General features: G+C 41.8%; 1 protein-coding gene across 2 annotated transcripts in view; it reads right to left on the minus strand.

Annotated features, from left to right (window-relative positions):
- The window catches only part of RPS6KA2 (ribosomal protein S6 kinase A2), a 196,359-nt gene extending 177,153 nt beyond the window's left edge, over positions 1-19,206 (minus strand). Inside the window, exons 1-2 of one of the 2 annotated variants that reach the window (XR_014006469.1) lie at positions 18,524-19,206; positions 12,972-13,025 (exon numbers count right to left, since the gene is read on the minus strand). Coding sequence is in view for 1 of the 2 variants with exons in the window: in XM_081188222.1 (XP_081044348.1) it covers positions 12,972-13,025; positions 18,524-18,592 (123 nt within the window). In the remaining variant the exon portion in view is untranslated. The remainder of the gene's footprint in view (positions 1-12,971; positions 13,026-18,523) is intronic. The other variant, XM_081188222.1, reaches the window with a different exon arrangement.
- Positions 19,207-20,522: the final 1,316 nt, after the last annotated feature.

Below are 20,522 nucleotides of genomic sequence, written 5' to 3' on the forward strand. Positions count from 1 at the left end.
ACATATAAAAATAGAAAGCAGGATTGCTACTTTAATCCCACTTTTGACTTTCAAAACAGGTGTTATATTTCTTCAAAAAAAGCACCGTCAAACCTGCTTGACCAAATGTGAGAACAGGATGAAATAGCTATTTGTTTGTATGCTCCTCTACATAACTTGCTTATAGTGCATTCATCCTGATTTGCCTGCACAAAGCTTGTATGGAGGTTATACAATGTCCACTCTTTAATGAGTATTCATTCTGATTTGTTTGTGAGGAGGTTATGCATTTTCCTGTCATTCAATCCTTATACCACACTTTTTAGTGCATTACCGTGTCCTTTTCGAACCTGCAAAAAATCTCTCTCCTTTTTTGGAGGTTTTTAAGCAGAGGTTGGATGGTCATCTCTCATGGATGCTTAAGCTGAGATTCCTGCATTGCAGGGGGTTGAATTAGATGACCCTTGGGGTTATCTTCTATGATTCTGAAACATTGTTTTAGGCGGCTGTATGAATTTGTACTGCTTTTCCCTCATGTTTACTAGAGCAGACAATAGCTTTTTCCTGAAATGTCAGCGTGAACAGTCATAACACATGCCATCTATGCCTCCCATGCAAACAAAATAATTTATTCAGTACAGCTCAGGCATCTTTGAATTTTGTGCTTTAAAAATCTGACCTAAAAGAAAGCCACTCAAATGATGGAAAAGAAAGTTTGGGAGTTTTTTATGTTTTATTTTCTCCATTTCATTTTGCACTGCACTCAGTTCTTTAATCAATACATCCTTACAACAACCCTGTGAGGATAGCAGCCCTATGTGGGCTGTAAGAGAGTGACTTACCTAAACATCCGATAACTCTTTCTACACCACAAACCTAATGAATATGCAGTATTGGGTGCCTGTTATATTGCTTTGCTATCATTTCTTCAACACTCTGAGTGTACACCATTCATATAGGTTATTGATAAAACTTTACATATGTTGTGAACTGCCCTATGATCTCTAGATGAAGGTATGCAAATTTAATAAATAATAAATATGAGGAATCTGGGCAAGTAAAGGACTTTCACAAGGCCATTGAAGCTCAGACTGCAATTGGAATAGAATTCAAAGAAAGGTCTTCAAGGTCTCCTAAGGCAGGGATGGGGAACCTGTGGCCCTCCAGATGTTGTTGGAGTCCAACTCCTATCACCCCCCAGCCAGCATGACCAATAGTCAGGAATGATGGGAGTTGTATTCCAATGACATCTGGAGTACCCCAGGTTCCTCATTACTATCTTAAGAAGTTTTCATTACATGCCTTAACTCATCCTGTACCTCTGAGATCTGGTCTTTTCATATTTTCTGCTTGCAGCATACCATAATCAGAATGATGATGGCAATGTATACATACATGTTCTATATATAAGTTGTTTGTGTTTGGCCGATTTCATTTACGTGCCTTACTGAGAGCCATCATTCCAAGTACAGCATTTCTATGATATCTGTGTCTTCTATGGGCTTGTTTTTATGCCTGGGAGCACCTGAGGTTGTGGCAGAGATTGTTGCTCGGGTAGGTTAAATCTAGGTTGTTTAGGAATCAGGTCAGCTTAGAGCCAGATTAGATGTGACAAAATCAGCACTGTGCATTTAAACAGAGAACTATGTAAATCACACTAGAAAGAGTGACTAGAGGCCAAAAAGGTTTTGTGTGTAAGGAGTGCAAAATCCTATCCCTACCCCCATAGGTCAGGGCACCAATACAGAAAAAATGGTCATGAAAAGAGAAAAGCACTTGATAAAAGAGAGGGGCTGCAAGGCAATAAGCAACTGGCAACTGTGGAACATTTAGCTGCACTTACACATGCTCCTCCTTTTGCTTTTAATATGGGATCCCCCACTCCCATCTTTCTATGTGGTTGGAACCAGAACCAAGAACCATACATGCATGCCACTGCAGTAAGGTTGTGTGTGAACCAGACACAATTTGTCTGCTGTTCATGAATGTCCCACTTCTTCAGAGAGTGGAAAGTATCAGAGGAGTAGGGGACACCCAGGTCTCAAAATTATGAAGCTAAAGTAATACAGTATAGCTTATTTAGAATGAGGTTTCTCATTTTGAGAAACAAGAGTGACCTCTGCTGTCAGGTAAAGTTACTGCACAATTAGATCACTGACTTTGCAAGCAAAAAATAGTTTCATTACAAAACTATATACCCACCCATTACAATCTAGTAATTTGTATGGTTTTTTTAAACACTAAGAGTTTAAGAGTACTATTCTCCACAAAGATATAAGATGTGAAAACTGTCATGTTCGTCCTGAAATATCAGGTTACCATGCTGCTGAAAACAACTTGTGAGTAATGCTGTCAAGGTTGCAATCATATACTGTACAGTGGTACTTGGTTTAAGAACAGCTTAGCTTATGAACAACTTGGATTAAGAACACTGCAAACCATGAAGTAGGTGTTTTGGTTTGTCAACTTTGCCTTGGAATAAGAACATGTTTCGCTTCCTGTTGAGTGTGTTCCATTTGTAAGTTGAGTCCCCTGCTGCAATGGGAAAGCACACCTTGGTTTAAGAATGCTTCGGTTTAAGAACGGACCTCCAGAACGGATTAAGTTCATAAGCCAAGGTACCACTGTATGCATTTACAAAAGCATATGTAGATGTGTATAAGGTTGTACAATGAAACTCTGAAAAATCAATGTCAATTAATCTATCCCCAAAATTCATAGAATACATAATAAATAATCCAATTTCTCAAGTTACAAGAAAGGAGAGTCCAACTAAACATTCGGAAAAACTTTCTGACAGTAAAAGCTGTTTGGCAGGGGAACAGATTCCTTCCTTTGAGGTTTTTGAGCGAAGTTGGATGCTAATCTGTCGTGGATGCTTTAGCTGAGATTTCTGCATTTCAGGGGGTTGGACTAGATGGCCCTTGGCTCCCTTCCAACTCTCAGATTCTATTATTCTTACTTTTTCTTCTTCTGAGATATTTGCAATGCATTTTCCCTAATAAACAAAGAAGCAATTTACTTCATATAATTACATACATTAATTTAATATGCCTTCAGGCCTCATGGTGCCACCAAAACTCAAAAATAGTTCATAAATCAAATCTAGCAAGCCCCCAAGTACATTTTGAGCCCTGACTTCTATCCAACAAACTTGAATATTTTAATAATTTAAACCAAGATTGATTACAAACTATCCCTGCCTAGTTTGCATGACTGGCAGGAACAAGAAACGAAAGTTTGCCAGCTTTGTGCATGCTCAATTGTTTGTTGCTGTAACCCTTCACTTTCAAGAGAAAACAAACAAGTCCTGTTTGCAAGGTTGTCCCCTCCCCCTCCCCCAACGGGGCATACTTTTGAGTAAACATGAATAAGACCGCAGTGCTGGAAGACCGAGGGGCATACACTGAGGATGTGATGTACCATTTCTGATGCATCCAGGGTGAAAAAGACACTCATGATACCACGGGTATTTAATGAAGGAAGTCCATGCTTTTCCTGGCAGGTTGAGAAATCTTCATGTTGTAAAAGTGTCACAATTTCAAATATTTCTGTGCCTTTTAAATAAATGCCACTTGGTGGCAGTGCCGCTTACTTCATACGTGAGCTAAGCAATAAGTGAGGAACTAGTTTTCTACCTAGGCAGTAAATTTCCAAGCAGTCACAGTGTTCTCAGAGCTCACTTGCACCCAGAGGCACTCAGCTGCAAAGAATGGTTGGACAGCAGAAGGCCTACCTCTGGATTCAGATGACCCCCACATAAAGTCAGGAGTACCCTACAGAGGAAACTCTGAATAAAGAGATCATCCAAAAGGTTTTTAAAAATCCCAGCAGGCATTTTAATTGGAATTTGATTCTATACTATATCTTTAACTGATTTTTTTTTTTTTTATTTTTTTTTTGTACAGTGGTACCTCGGATACCACTGCGGGAGCCACAGTGGAAGACTGTGGGAGACAGTGGAAGACAGGAGTGCCTGGCGTGCTCTGGTCCATGGGGTCACGAAGAGTCGGACACGACTAAATGACTAAACAACAACAACCTCGGGTTAAGTACTTAATTCGTTCTGGAGGTCCATACTTAACCCGAAACTGTTTTTAACCTGAAGCACCACTTTAGCTAATGGGGCCTCCTGCTGCCCCCACACCGCCGGAGCCTGATTTCTGTTCTTATCCTGAAGCAAAGTTCTTAACCTGAAGCACTATTTCTGGGTTAGCGGAGTCTGTAACCTGAAGCGTATGTAACCTGAAGCGTATGTAACCTGAGGTACCACTGTACTGTATCCTTGCAAACCACATAGAGAGTATTGTAGTGGTATGTAAATTGTTTAAATAAAATTAAATAATAAAGAGAGGCATGGGGCTTTTTATGAGACGTTGGTTCTTTTTTTCAAGAGTTGGGAATCCATGATTCAATTTACAGAGTTAGAAATATTCCTTCCTCTCCCTCTATTGTCTTCCCATATTGAATTTCAGATTATGTACGTTCATTGGAACGGGAACCTCAAGTTTTGTCGGGCTCAGCTCCAGGTTTGGGCTGCCTTTCGTGGCCTGGTACCAGCACTGACTGCCCTCCAGTGCCCATGAACACTTCCGCCTGCCTGTCAGCAAAAGTGCTGCAGCTGCCAGTTCTTCCCTATCCCTTGCAAGCAAGGAAACTTACGCCGTGGTACTTCTTGGACAAGAAGTCAAGCAGCTACTCAGTTCTGAATGGCATCTGGTGAATTTTATTTCCAGCAGCGTTGCCAACCGGAGCCACTTGGCTGTTCGGTTTCTGTGATCCGACAAAGGGTGACGCAACTGTCAGCAGGCTGCATTTCAGCTGGGGAGATATGTGTGTCCATCCCTGATCAAGTATTGTGGCTGCAGAGGTTCAACATGTGAATATTCTTACCTTTAACAAAAGGCCTTCAGCCCACAGACACACAACCTTTATGTTTTAATCATAAAGGCATACAATTAGCAAGAAGTAAGAATCCTCACAAAGAAACAGAAAGAAGCATTCAGCTTCTTTTGTATTCTCTGACTCTTCAGTTGTCAGTGTAAGGAAGGTCCATCAATAATATGAAGCAAGCTTGTTTTCTCCTGCTCTGGAGGGTAGGACTCAAACCAATGGCTTCAAGTAACAAGAAAGGATATTACAACTAAACATCAGGAAGACGTTTCTGACAGTAAGGTAAGGTTACCAGACGTCCCCATTTCCCGGGGACAGTCCCCGGATTTACAAATCAGTCTCCTGACAAAATTCATTGAAGTTGAAAAATGTCCCCGGATTCATTGAAAAAAATCTGGTAACCTTACAGTAAGGGATGTTTGACAGTGGAACGGACTCCCTCAGGAGGTTGTGAGCTCTCCTTCACTGGAGGTTTTTAAGTAGAGGTTGGATAGCCATCTGTCATGGATGCCATCCTGTCATGGATTTAGCTGAGATTCCTGCATTGCAGGGGTTGGACTAGAAGACACTTGGGGTCCCTTCCAACTCCATGATTCTGTCATTCAATTACAGTGTCACTCTCACGGATAACATAATTATTCCTGCTCTGAAACAAGTTCTGGAGCTGTATTCCTCAGGGTTCTCCCTCCACTACACCACTATCAAGTGCTGATGCCAGGCCTACTTTTATTGTTACTCTATAAAACACTGTGCACATTGGGGACAGAGCATCCTGGAAGTGCCACCTTCCCCTGCCCTGCCGCCGCCTTACCTGCCACCTTCGCTTCTCCACCGACCAATTTCGGGCAGGATCTCTACAATGTTTTTGGATGCAATTTCACCCAAAGTAAGTGCCAATACCGCTGCCACTTCTGCACCAGTGGTGAAGGAGGTGGTGAGACTGCGGGGCTCCTGCCTTGGGGGCTTCTGCCACCTGAGGCAGCTGCCTCAGTCTGCCTAATGGCTGAGCTGGCTCTGGTGCACATTAATGGTTGTTGTCATTAAAGCTTCATTGTCTCACTTGAGTCATTAATTCTTAATTGACTGACTTTGCTTTCCTGGCATTGGATTGTATGCATACAGGACTCATGTTTAGAGTAAGGTTACCAGATTTTTTTCAGCGAATCTGGGGACACTTTTCAACTTCAACTGATTTTGTATGGGGACTGATTTGTAAATCCAGGGACTGTCCCCGGGAAACGGGGACGTCTGGTAACCTTAGTTTAGAATGCACCTACTGAAACCAGTAGGACTTAAGTTAGTCATGATGACTCATGTACGTCCTGTTGATTTTAACGATTCCAACTCAAAGCATGATTTAATTTGGATCGACCCCTTTGATTTTAATTGCAGCAACTTCCTTATTTAAACATATATAACAAACATTTCATCAAGCCCAGAATGTGACAGTGTCATCCAAGGCAAAACATTAAACAAAGAAAAATGCTTTAACTACCTCATCAATAATCCCAGAAAGGGAGCTTTGTGCCTTTTAATGCACTGCCAGATGATTCACTGTTGTGTTTGACTAGATCTATGGAAACTGATATTCTTTGCATGTTCATTTTCTTGTTGTTACTTGTTTCCTGCAGTTCTTTTTCAGTTGTTAGGCAATTACATTGTTACTTCAAAAAATCATAGAACTGTAGAGTTGGAAGGGACCTGGAGGGTCATCTAGTCCAAGGAAAATACAGAAATCATTTGAGCTTTTTGTTTGTTTCCAAAATCTATAATCTATGGATTTGCAATTTAAGTAAATCTTTCCTCATAGTTCATAGAACTGAAATAGCTTCCTAGCACTTATTTATCTATAAAAATATGTTTCGGCGAGCGTTTCGGCTTCCGAATGCCGACAACCTGGAAGTGAATGCTTCCATTTTCGAATGCACCTCGGAAGTTGAACGGCTTCTGAGGCATGTTTCTCCATTTTTTCAATGGATTTTGCCGACCGGCAATTGCGCCTTGGTTGTCGAACGTTTCAGAAGTTGAATGGTCTTCCAGAACGGATTACGTTCGACAACTGAGGCTCCACTGTATACTGCTATTTTATAAAATATATCAAAATGGTTCACAACAAAAGCAAACATAAAATAAGGCAGTAAAAACCATACAGTAAAAAACAGACATCAATTAATCATTGTGGAAAGATGCATTCTTATTTGCCTGGTGGAGTCGAAAAGTTGTCAGCGGGCATTTAAATGCTGAAACAGAAGGTTGCAGCTCCGAGTGGCTTGAGTTGCACTTATATCCTTATAAGCATGTTTGGGGTAACACGACTCCCATTGAAATTAATGGAACTTGGGGGTCAGAATAACATTAGAGCCCCAACGTAGAGGCTGCTGAAAATGACTAACCCTTGGTTATGCTCCATATGCCTATATTGGAAGCAACTTACTCTAAGTATTATTTATGTGTGTGTATACACACATTTTGGCAAGAGGGTTTTGGGGGTTTTTTGGTGGTGGCAGTGGTGGGGTGGGGGTGAGGCATGGCTGCAGGAAATGCGGCGACTGGGGGTGGCGGCAGGAGATAGCACATTCCTCTTTCATGAAATGGGACAGGCTGCCCCTGGAGGTAAGCATCAGGAGCCAAACTACACATTTGGAAAATATGTTCACAATTGGTGTATAGAATCACAGAATCATAGAATTGGAAGGGATCCTAAGGGTCATCTAATCCAACGCCCCGCGATGCAGGAATCCTGCCACAGCCATCCCTGGGTGGGCTCAAACCACCAACCTTCCAGTTAACAGACAGACCCACTGCACCACTGCAACTGCTTTAACAAGAGGGTGGTTTTTTTTATCGGGTTGTTATTTTTGTTTTGATTTTATGTATTCGATATTTTATGTGAACTGCCCCGAGACCTTTGGGTATAGGGCAGTATAGAAATTAAATAAATAAATAAAATGCATGCATGAATGAAAATAGACCCAAGGAAATTAAAATAGAAAAGCTTCACAAAATTCAATTTCAAGAACAAATTAGAGTTGATAAGCTGTAATAATTTAGTTAAACTTCAAACCTTTTATGTAACTCAAGCTGAAAAGTAAACTGAGAACATTATCAATAATTTTTATACTGTAAGTGCAATTTTATACTGTTTGTAAACATTACCAGTTTATGCCAATTATTTAAAAATACTCTGAATTCCGTTACAATGTTTAGTCTATCAGTTTGTTAGATAATTGGGACCTGCAACAAAATGTCTATTCTCTTCACTCCCTAACATGAATGTTCCTTTTCAGGGTTCTAGCTAGTCACCCATGCCCTCCTCAATTATAGTATATGCCAGGGTTTCCGAAACTTGGTTCTCCAACTGTTTTTGGACTTCAACTCACATCATCCTTAGCTAGCAGGACCAGTGGTCAGGGATGATGGGAACTGTAGTCCAACAACAGCTGGGGAAAGTTTGGGAAACCTTGCTATAAGCTATAGCTATAGGCATGGGGAACCTTTGACCCACCAGATGTTGCTGTACTATGACTACCATCGGCTCTGGTCATTGTCCATGCTTACTGGGGTGACAAGAGTTGTAGTTCAGCAACATCTGGAGGGCCAAAGGTTCCCCATACCTGTTTTAATGCAATGAAGCAGGGCTTTCCATACCCACACCCAATTTTCTTTTCCAACTGTTCCTTAACATTATGCAGATACTGAGTATGTTCAATCCTCTTTGAATTTTTAAAAAAAATCTACTTCTACAAACTTTAGGGCTCCCTAGAGGATGTGAATACTCCCTCTTGTTTTGGCTCCAGTTCTACTGGCAATCACAGTGTTCATTATTAGTTCAATATTAGAGGGAGTGCAGCTGTAGTGTGGATTTAAAAAGTGCTCTAAGGTAATTTAAAACTGCATTGCCAATTTTAAAAGTACCCCAGTCAATGCAGATGGCAAGCACTATCTTACTTATTTATTTTGTGTGCGTTTATAATCCGCACTTTCATTAAAATATATCAAGGCAGTATTACAGCATAAAAGAATAAAATCAGCAAAAAGCATCCATAAAAATAACATTTTAAAAAAATCAATAAATCATCAATAAATAGAAAAAACCCATATTGCAAATGCCTGCCTAAACAATACAGTTTTCAAAAGACATCTGAAAGAAGCGAGAGATCTTAGAAGAAACATTCTCTACTGTAGAGCTTTTTAAACTGTGTCGCGACGCGTTAGTGTGTCGGCTGCAGTGTGTAGGTGTGTCGTGTGAACACTCCCTACACTCCTGGAAAGGGGTTAGTTTAATTTCCAGTTTGCTAGTAAAACCGAATTCTGTGTCACAAAATGATGCATTTCTAAAAAGTGTGTCACCAATGTGAGAAGTTTGGAAAGTTCTGCTCTACTGGGTGAGAGAGAATAGATGATACCTACTGTGACAAAAATGCATTTCATATAAAACAAAGACAATATAAAGAAACAAATATTTTCTTTCTTTTGGATGATGTTCACATGTGTTGCAGTGGTCTTCTTCATATGCACATGCTAGCAAATTTAGTTAACTAAACTTCATAGGTGGCATCCAGCAAAGTAGTTCCATTAGCACAAAGGACTTTGCCTGCACACCAGAACCTCCCCTCCCTCTCCTCTCCTCATGCCTCATCTGTCTTGGGGCTTCTCCCAATCCTCTGGAGATTTGTGGAGGGTGTGGGGTGCACAAGGAGAGGGAAGGAAGAGAAATCTACACTGTGCAAACATAAATCCTTGTGCCAACGGAACTTCTGTTAGCCCCCTATGATAAACTAAGGTTTGTAACTAGGTAATTGCTTTAGTTTTATATGACTTTCCAGAGTTCAGTATTTGTAAGATACATAAACTGAATTCACACGTAACATGAAAACATGAGGGGTTTTTTAATGTCTGAACTTGAGTTGAAAACCACAGGCTCATGTTAAGTGTGGTCTGCTGAATTCAGAGGCTGCTGCAAACTAGTTAAGGACATTGCTGTACCTCCAGAGGCTGCTGTGCTACAGGAAATGGAACTTGCTCCATGTCAAGATCTTGCAAAGGTGTGGACATGAAGGCGTTGCCATTGGATAAGTAGTTAATGCCTAACTAAATTGAAAAGTGTCTAACCTTCGTTAATGAGGGGTCCAGAAGTAAGCTTCATGAGCTAAAAAGAGGAGATGGGCATAAGTATCTAGCAAGCCTCTCAGTCAGTGGAAATGTATTAGCAGTGGTTGGCAAGAGAAAGATTGGATGGTGGCTTTGGTGATTTTGGGTGGGCTAAGAATCTTAAGAGAGTTATGCCCCACTTTGACCAGCAAAGGAACCTCCACTGATAGGTACTAACATTGTTCACCACATTGATGGGCTTTGGACTAAAAAGTGGTATATAAATAAACCATACCATACCAGATATGTATGTGAATATGGTTCAATCTAGAATTATTTTAGCACTGAAACTCAAGAGTTTACACTGATTCCCAGAAGTGCATATGTCATAAGCAAGATGTGCAATAAATTCACATTTAGTTGAAGTCAATTAGATTAATGTGCATAGGCAACAGTATAGACCGCTCTATCATGTCAAATCAAGGTAATACTAAGAAGTCTCAGCAGCATAGCCCCAATGGAGAACTGAGTAGAAATGTCAGCAGCAGACATTATAATGGAAGGGAACATAGGTCAATAGATGCTTAATATATCCTGACCAATATCAGTTGTTTGAAATGAGCATGGGGTGGGGGAGGAAAACAGACTGATTATAGGTCACCACCTCTTCTCATCTATGTAATCATTAAAGTTGTTTTAAAATATGAGTATCAAATTATGATTAAATAGGGCAGACATTTGTTGTTCTAGGTTTCCTTAGCTTGTAAATGGAAAATGCCTAAGTGTTCTACAAGGACACTTCTAGGGTTGATTTGAGTTTAGTATATTCCACAAGCAGAGAATTGTTTTGAATAGATTATTGTTGGCATGACAACAGAAACGAGAAGGAAAAGCGTGTGTCTTTATTCATAAGGATGGAATATTTTTCATGACATATATTGCCTGACCTGTTTTGTATTTCCTCTAATTAAACATTAACCTAAAACACCTGTAGATTAAATGCATACTGTGAAGGTTTTGATTTTTTATTTGTTTTTTAAGCAATTGCTGCATCTCTTATTACAACCCTACTTTTTAGCTATAGTAGTCTTGTGCAGATGGCCAGTCCAAATAAAAAAGAATGCTTGTCATTCTGGTCTGTTTTCATGAAGGCTTTGGTGGCCAGTTATGCATCACCAAAAAAGAGGACACGTTTGAATTCTTTAAGAGTTCTTGGGTAGATGCCCAATGATTTGCCCATTATTGGTTTTTTTAAAAAGGCTAGAACTTATCATCACTATGAGGGGCACTATTTATATAGTCATATGCATTGCTTCACTTACTTCAAAATGTGGTAAGCCAGCCCTGCTGCATTTGGGGTTCATCTGGCTTATTTGCCTGCCCCAAAGTCTTGCGCTGATGGCACCACTAGCTGTAATCATGCACACATTCACCTGGCAGTAACCCCCACTAAACTCAATGGGACTTAATTGCTGAGTAGAGAGATGCACAGGACTGAGCTGAAAGAGGTTCTCTGCATTTTGAAACCTCGAAACCTTTATTAATGTGTAATATTTCAGATGTTGCCTTTCCAAAATAAAGGTGTACAACAGGCAGCTTACTTTTTTTTAAAGCACCCTAGAATTAATATCAGCATAATAGCTTAACACTCAGAATAGACAAAAATAAGACATTTAAAAACCTTAAGTAGCAGAGAACATCCTTTATCTGCCTCACCAAAGGCTATGTGAAAGACTAATGCTTTTAAGTGCCACCTGAAACTCATCAGAGAGGAATATATTTTGAAAGAGAGTTTTGTAATTTGAATTTGGTATGTAAACTAATGCAAACCATGATCTGCACAATTTATTCCAAGTACCAAAAGTGCATTTCTGACTGGAGTGGAGATTACTGCCAGCCTTGATGAAAGTTCATATATTATTGGCGTACTACAAAAATATGTATTCAGAAATCATCCAAATGAAGAAAATGCATTATTTATCAATGCTGGTTCATTCTTAATTTCCAGTAATCACTTCTTAACCCTCTTACTTTATGAAGTCTTATTTGAATGAAGCCAAGCAGCACTGTGACTCGTTCTAACAGGTAGACAGAGCCTCACAAATCTTTCACAGCAGGCTATTGAATGGTCCATTGTTAATGATGAAGTGCTGGACAATTCATAGGACACAACAGAGGCAGGTAGATATATTTTCTTTGTAGCAACACTGCCAAAGGTTAGGCATGGCTGTGTGCTTGTACCTCTTGTGCCACTTGTACTCTAGTCATTAACTGGCCTGTTTCATCACTTGGAGCTCCTCAGAAACCCAATGAACTTCTCAGACTCCCTGAGGATTCAAGTCAATAGCCCTCTCCATCTTACTATTCCACGGTAAAACTAGGGCTTCAACAGAAGCATCTGTCATACTACCTGGAAAGTCCCCCCAAGTGATCAGAAATCCTTCAACTTAACTGTTCTCCCTCCCCTGCAGCGTGTGCAAGTCACACCCAAACCAAGAAGTGATCTGTGCATGCCAACAGATCACACACCCACACACCCCGGAACCAACATATCCTTCCCAATCCCCTGTGTGATAAAAACCAGATCTAGGGTACGACCTGCATTATGCATTGGATGTATGGTGTACTGAGAAAGCCCCACACAACCATGAAGTCCTGCGCTGGACAGGCAAAGCAGGATTGCATGGATACTGAAGATGTTCAGCACTTATGTCCTGCGATTATCCAATGCCACACCAGAGACCCCCTCCACTAGCATAGTCAAGGAAGTAGCTGGGCTGCAGGGGGGCCAGTGTACCAACGAGATCCTTTTTTGGTCTCTGCCATCCAGAGCCAAGTACAAAACCCTCAAGTCCAGCTCCCTGATGAATTCACGATCCTGGCTAGAGACTTCGCTCACATATACATATTTCCTCAGTAGAAATCTTCAAGATTTCTAAAAACATAACCAATGCTAAGCATCTTCAGTATTTTTTTTTTAATGAAGTGGGCATAACAAATGGAATTACCTCATTTGTAGATTCATCCAAGCCCTCATCCAGGCTGGCATCTTCTGCTGCCGGCTGGTAATTAAAAAGAGAGAAGAGAAATGTTATGAAGACACTGTAAATCTGAGAAACCATTAAACTGCACATCAAATACATAAATTGTTCTTTTTTAAACAACCCCCCCCCCCAGCTATCGGAACATTATTGCATATAAGGGGATTTATTTCATTCAGTGGCTAAAAACAACACAGAATCGGTGAGTGATCATAGCAATATTATTTTATCTGTCATGTTTTTATCTTGCCCTTCTTCAAAACGGTATCCTTGTGAGGTAGATTAGGATAAGAGCCAATAACTGGTTCATGGTTCATAAGAAGACCCTGCTGAATAAGACTGAATCAAAGGCCTGTCAGTGCCTAACATGGTGATGATGGAATAAATGATGCAAGGAAGGAACTGCAGCCCAAGATAAAAAGAGGTAGTAAGGGAGCACTTGGCTACTTGAAATGAATTCAGATCTCCAAGGCCTGATGAGCTGCACTCAAGGGTACTACAGGAGCTTGCAGATGTAATCTCAGGGCATCTTTCTATAATCTTTGAGAATTCTTGGAGAACAGGTGAGGTCCCTGTGGACTGGAGGCAGGCAAATGTTGTTTCCATCTTCAAAATGGGGGGGGGGATCCAGGTAATTACTGACTGGTCAGCTGGATGTCTATTCCAAGAAAAGTCCTAGAACAGATAATTAAACAGTGGGTCTGTAAGCACTTAGAAAAACATGCTGTGATTACTAATACCCAGCATGGGTTTCTAAAAAGTAAGTCATGCTATACAAATCTCATTTCTTTTTTTGATAGCTTTACTAGCCTGCTGGATCAGGGGAATGCTGTGGACATATTGCATCTTGATTTCAGTAAGGCTTTTGACAAAGTGCCCCATGGTATTCCTGTGAAGAAGCTGGTAAAATGTGGACTAGACAAGATAACTGTTAGGTGGATTTGTAACTGGTTGACTGACTGAACACAAAGAATACTCACTAATGGTTCCTAGTCAACCTGAGGAAAAGTGATAAGTGGGGTGCCACAGGGTTCTGTCCCAGGCCTATTGTTGTTCAACTTCTTTATAAACAACTTGGATGAAGATATTGAGGGGATGCTCATTGAATCTGCATATGAAACCAAACTGGTAGGGGTATCCAATGCCAGAGGAGACAGAATCAGGATTCAAGATGACCTTGCCTATTGAAGAACTAACAAAATGAATTTCAATAGGGACAAATATCAGGTTCAACACTTAGGCAGGAAATACCAGCTGCCAAATATAAGATGGGAAACACCTGGCTTGCCAGTAGTGCATGTGAAAAGTATCTAAAGGTCTTAGTATCAACAGTGTGATTCAGCACCAAAAGAAAAGCTTTGTGATGGTAAGAGCTGTTTGACAGACCTCAGGACATTGTGGACTCTTCTTCCTTAGGGGTTTTAAAGCAGAGGTTGGATAGTAATCTGTCATGTATGATCTAGTTGAGATTCCTGCATTGTGGGAGGTTGGACTGGAAGGGTCCCTTCCAACTCTACCATTCTATGATTCTATGAAAGTGCCATCAAGGGATGACCTGGTAACTGTGATCTATGATCTGGGTTCTCTAGACTGAATTAATGCAATGCACAGTGGGGCTTCCCCTGAATATGACTGGAGGCACAACTAGTGCAAAATGCAGCTGCCAGACTGCAGACTGGCACAGCTAGCAGGATTTATATTACACTAGTTCTGCTAGAGCTGGACTGGTAGCCTATTTGTTTTCAGGGACAAGTTAAGGTACTGACATACTGTATAAACAGCTTGGGTCGCAAAATACCTGAAAGATCACCTCATTCTTTATAAACCAGCCTGGAAATAAACATTGGCAAAGGAGACCTCATTGGAAATACCAGTGCCCTCAGAGGTCTATGGGATGGCACCATGTAAGACAGGGTTGCCATATTTCAAAAAGTAACAACCAGGACACCCCTAAAAATGTGATTTTTCAATTGACTTGCCTAAGATCCAGGACAAAGTGCTACCTTTTGAAAATTCCCCCTAGACATCAAATCCACCTTTGAAATTCCAGTAATGTCCGGGAAGATCCAGACATAAGGTAGCCCTATGTCTTCTCAGTGGCCCCCAGACCCAAGAAGCTTTGGGCATAGTTTTTGATCCAGACTTTTAAAAATGTCTGATTACTGTTCATCCTTATTTAATAGTTTTACTGGTTTAATAGTTTTACTGTTGTTTTAGTGATTCATTATTTGTGTATTTGGTGTATTTTACTGTTGTACTGTTTTAATACAGTGTAATCCACAGTAGGATCATTTGTGAAGGGTAGGCAATGAATGTATGGAATAATTAATGAATTAACTAACGTTAGTGGAGTGTACACTTTTTGTAGGGGTCGGGATACGTGTACAATCTTTGCCTCCTGGATATGGTATAATATTACATCTACACCTGTTTCTTTTGTAAGCACATTATAAGGTACTGAATAGAGGTTTGTTTTTATGTGCATGAGACTGTAATTTATGTATTTATTTAAGAAAATATTCCAATCAAGTCAAAGGAAGATAAGAGATAAAAATAAAAATAAAGAGAAAGCAGCATGAGTGAAAAGATACAAAGGGTATTTCCAAATGGGTATTTATTGTGGGGTGGGCATTCTGTGTACATGCACGTTTTTTGCAGCATCCATCCACAAAACACTGTTGTCAAAATGCCAGCCCATGTTTTCACCCACATGTAATTCAGACCTACCCTTTCCAGTGAAAATCCAATAAATAAATAAATAAACCAAACTGTTTACCAATGATCAATTAGTGATATCTCAACAACCTGTTTACAGTGCTAAACCCCTGTATGGAAACATCCAAAGGTCTTAAAACATGTTTACTGTGAAGTCTCATCCCTTTTGGTGGGAATCGCTTCCTAAGTAAGAATGCTTATGTCGGAATAATTACTGGGGGGGGGGGATGCAAAAGTATGGGTGAATAATCGAGAACAGACTTGTTCAATTAACATTACAAGATTATGAATAATCTTGTTGACTTGAAATCAAGACAGACTGTATTTTGTAAAGCTGGAAAACAACAAAATCTTTCTCTGAGGGAGAACATAAAACACAACCAGTTTTGAGCATAGCTCGTACCATTTGGGCTAGGGTTTTAAAAGGACAAACCTCCTAAATGCCACATCTGTTGCTTAGGTATAGCTCATTAGAAGGTATTATATCATATGAATAATGGTAGAAGCTGAATTCTGATGTTAAAATTAATACCCCATTCATGTCTCATTCTTGCCTGTAAAACAGGACTGCAGATTTCCTTGATCATGCAGTACACACAACAACACTATACCCCCAAAGTTCTATATTTGTGGAAATTCTTGACCCAACAATCGAATCCAATATCTCACTAGGGATATAGGACTAGGGATGCTACATTTGATTAATGAATTAAATTAACAGATTAAACCTTTTTTGAGTGGCTTTAAATCTAGTATTTTAATGTTAGTGCTGAAAAAATTGTAAACAACCAATGCCATCATAATAGAAGATATTATCCCTTTTCTTTCACGTGACAGGATGTCTCTTCTAACGTAGTATCTGTCTGCTATGATGCATACATGCATCATCATGCAGTGCCAGCAGGTGTTATGTACCATTTTAGAAGAGGTGTAACTACATTAATGTTTTTGAGTCAGAGATGGTGATTTTAAATAAATAAGATGAAGCAGAATGAAAGATGGCACCCGCCAGCATTGTGTGGTGGTGCTCACAGTCCCAGCCAAAGAACCTTGAAGTCCACAGACACCCATAAACCAGTTCCTTTGAAACCCTATAAAAGCTAAATGGCACTGCTTTGTGTATCTGATATTCACAAGATACTGAAGGCTTGTTAACATTATTTTTAAAATGGTTTTTTTTCCTGCCCAATTACTGTTTGCTTTATTTTCATACATGTTTTAATGCTGTGGTGACAAGGCTACTTCAACCATTCAATGTATGAATGACTGAAGCAGAAAAAAAATCTGAAATACTCAGGCTGCCGTCCTGTATTCTCTACAGTGTTACCATCATATTCCACTGAACTGCTGTAGAGTAGGAATATTGTGGTCTTGAGATCACTTGCTCAGTCAGAATCTCACTAGAGTTGTGCTGTGCACAATTGCTTTATACATCAAACAGTGACATCTACAAGCTCAAGGTTAGTTGGTAAAGTCCTCTATGGCTGCTACCAAAATAAGAGGGATGAGAAATTTATATTCATCCACCTCTCTTCCAGAGCATTTTAGCTAGTATATCTGCCTGCAGAAACACAATAAAGATGCTGTAGCATAGTCAACTTGTTACCCATGATAACAAGCACCTATTGTAAGTTCAGGTATCAGACGCAGCCCCATTATTATTAATTTGTTGCACTCTTAGGTATTAACACTCACCCCATTTAAAAAGCATTCTGTGATAAGGAACTTTCAGGTCATCAAAGTAGCTTTGTGTGATGCTGATAGCTCAGAGAAACAGGTAATTTCATATAAACTACTGAACAGTCATGAGGACATGCAACTGAATGTATTGCATTTTGACAGAGAGGCACCAATGAAGTGCAGTCTCCCAAACAAGTGGCATAAAAAGAAAACCAATCACTAGGTTCTTCCTTTGTGTGTGGAGGGTGACAGAAGACAACACACACACACACACACACACACTTGCTGAAGAAAGAAATTAAACTATCAAGTCTGGATATTTACTGTTCACTGTTATTTACTCTTAAGGAAGACGGTCGATCACAACTCTTTGTAATTCTGAGGGCACACATGCATGGCAACTGTCCATGCACCTGTTAGTGGTGCTACACAACAAAAGGAAAAGATGCAAACTGTCCCTGATTCCCAGTACAGGCAACTTTACACCAAACAGTTGCCTGAAGGGCCAGAAACCTTGCTATCCTATGAGTTGCTCAGTCTTAACTAAGGCAAGGGCTATCTCTTTGTGGTCGCAGGGAAAGGCAAGCCCCTACACAAAAAGGCAACTTAGAGGAACAATATGCAGCTGTCTCTGGTGCTGGATGAACACAAGGCACCAACTTTGGGAATCACACACGTAGGGCTGGCTGGTCCCGCGCTGCTTCCCGCCTTCTCCGAGGACTAATGCAGAAATCCTGCGAAGCTGAAGCTGCCTGTCTGCACTGCAGAGGCCAGAAGCTCGCAAACAGCGCGTGCCAGTTCCTTAAATCTGAGCCGCTTCTCGCATGTGCCTGTGAACAACTAGTCACAAGGCTCCCTTCCCATTCTCGCAGTGTATCAACAAGTGGCTCTGCATACGTCACGCAGAGAGTGGAGGGAAGAATAGATAACACATCTTTAAAGTCCGACTGACCAGACAGGTGTTCACTCTTTCCCCTTGGGCTCAGAGAAGTCCCCCCCCCCGCCGCCCCACTACACACACAAATAAGTTCCCTCAAAGAGAGAAACCAGCTTCCTACGGGTCCCTGGCCCCATTTTGCTCCTGCTCCTGCATGCATGGCGCTCGGTTGCCTTAGGCTGCTCACCTCCGTTTCCATAGGCTCCACTTCCACTTCTATCTTTTTCCATAGCTCCAGTAAATGGGCAATTGGCATCTCTGAGGACTTTTCTCTTGTCTGCAAGGGAGAGAGCGCGCTGGAGGAGCTTTGACGAGGGGGAAGCAGAAGCAAAGGCGGGAAGGAAGATGGCCCGCTCCCGAAGAAGAGAGGAGTCCCGAGGGAAAGCGCCTCTCCACTTGAGGGCGCCTGGCGGCGGGGCGGGAGCGGGAACGCGGGCTCTCTAAGCAATGGTTTCTGGAACAGCCGCTAAGCTGCCCGGGGAGAGTCTGTGAGGAGCTGCCGCTGCTTCTGCTTCACAGCGCTCGTCTGAAGGAGAAGCGCGCGGGGGGGGGGGGGCGGTAATTACAGCCCTGCGCTGCAAATTGACTTTGTTGGCAGGAGAACAACTTCCTTAGCAGCATTTCAACTCCACTACGTTTTACCTCAGTCTCTCTCTCTCTCCTCCCTCAACCCACCGTTACGTGTGTGTTTTCCCTCCCAATTCGTTCTCACACAAAAAAGCGGGTGAAAGTTGAGCCCGAGGAGACGGCCGCGCGAGGCGGAGGCTGCTATAGCAACTGCTGCATCCGCCGCACCGGGCTGCAGGGAGGCGTCGCGCGGGGCCTCTGCTTCCCGCCCCGAGGAAGGCGGAAGGGCCAAGCCGGGAGCCCCTTCCCTGCCTGCCGCAGGGCTGACTGCGGAGAGGGAAGAAGGGGGCGAGAGGGGCGGACGAGGGAAGAGAAGGGAGGGAGGGAGGGAAGCTCGCTTCAAATGTGTCAGGACGCAGGAGGCAGACAAAAGCCTCCGTGCATTTGCAGGAGAGCTAGATAAAAAGGAGTGGGGAGGGAGAAGCAGCCCAAACACGAAACAGTCTGTCGACTCCAGACTAAACAGTGATTCCCTCAGCTTCTGTCCTTTTGCAGAGGTGGGAGAGAGCCGTGTGGTGTGTTATATTTCCCTGTTCTGGCAATACGCATAGACAAGCCCTGCATCCTTGGAGACTGAGATCAGCAAACAGCTACATCGGATGGTCTGCTTATTTCTCATCTCCCCCATCTTATTTGCCATATTCTGTATTATTATATTGATGATGATGGTGGTGATGATGATGATAACAATAATTTTATTGTTATCTGGGAGTCTATGCACTCCTCTCAAGGCCATCCCCCCCCCCTCTCTCTCTCTCTCTATATATATACACACACCTCTAGTTTCCCTTCAATTACCGTATACTCACGCTAGTGATGCTACAGTACCAACAGTATCCAATCCCCATGCATCAGTGGGAACCATCACTGCATGGAGAGAAACGGACTTTGTGCTCCACTTTAATAAGAAATGGAGTGAAAAATGCAGTCCAACACTATAGAGGGGGAGCATGCAAACCTTCAGTAATGGAACAGAAATGTGACCTGCAGCTGGGTGCAGATGATTTAAAGGACAGGGCACCATGCCCACCCAAACTGTCTGAGCCAGCAATATTACAGGGGGATGTATTCTACACTATTTGTAGTATAGACCAAAATGTAGTATATATCACCATTTATGCAAGATTGCATGAAGTTGCCGTAAATACCAATTCCAGTGTCACTAGAGTTCAATCAAAGGGTCTGCCAAATGTTATCAGCTGCATCGACTTCCGGGTTGGCGCGATCGGGAAATGGCGGATTCCCTCCGAGCTCCGGAGGGAATCGGCTCAGCGGTGGATGGGTCTTTGCCGTGCCGGCGACACGGGGACCCTTAAAAACCGCAGGCGCGGAAGCCTGCGGACTGAAGACTCGGCGGGTGCCTTAAGCGCCCCCCCTGATTCGCAATGAGCCTTTTTAAAGGCTACGGAGGGGATACAGGGGACGGCGTGGCACTGAGAGTCGACCGCTACCGCCGCTGAGCGAAGCCGCGAGCCATAACTGGAGAGCGCTGACTTCCTTCCTTGAAATTCGGACTGAAAAAAGAACCCGTGAGTAATTTGGAACTGAACTTTAAAACT

This window comes from Podarcis bocagei (assembly GCF_964188305.1).
Source record: "Podarcis bocagei genome assembly, chromosome: 3".
Classification (NCBI taxonomy): domain Eukaryota; kingdom Metazoa; phylum Chordata; class Lepidosauria; order Squamata; family Lacertidae; genus Podarcis; species Podarcis bocagei.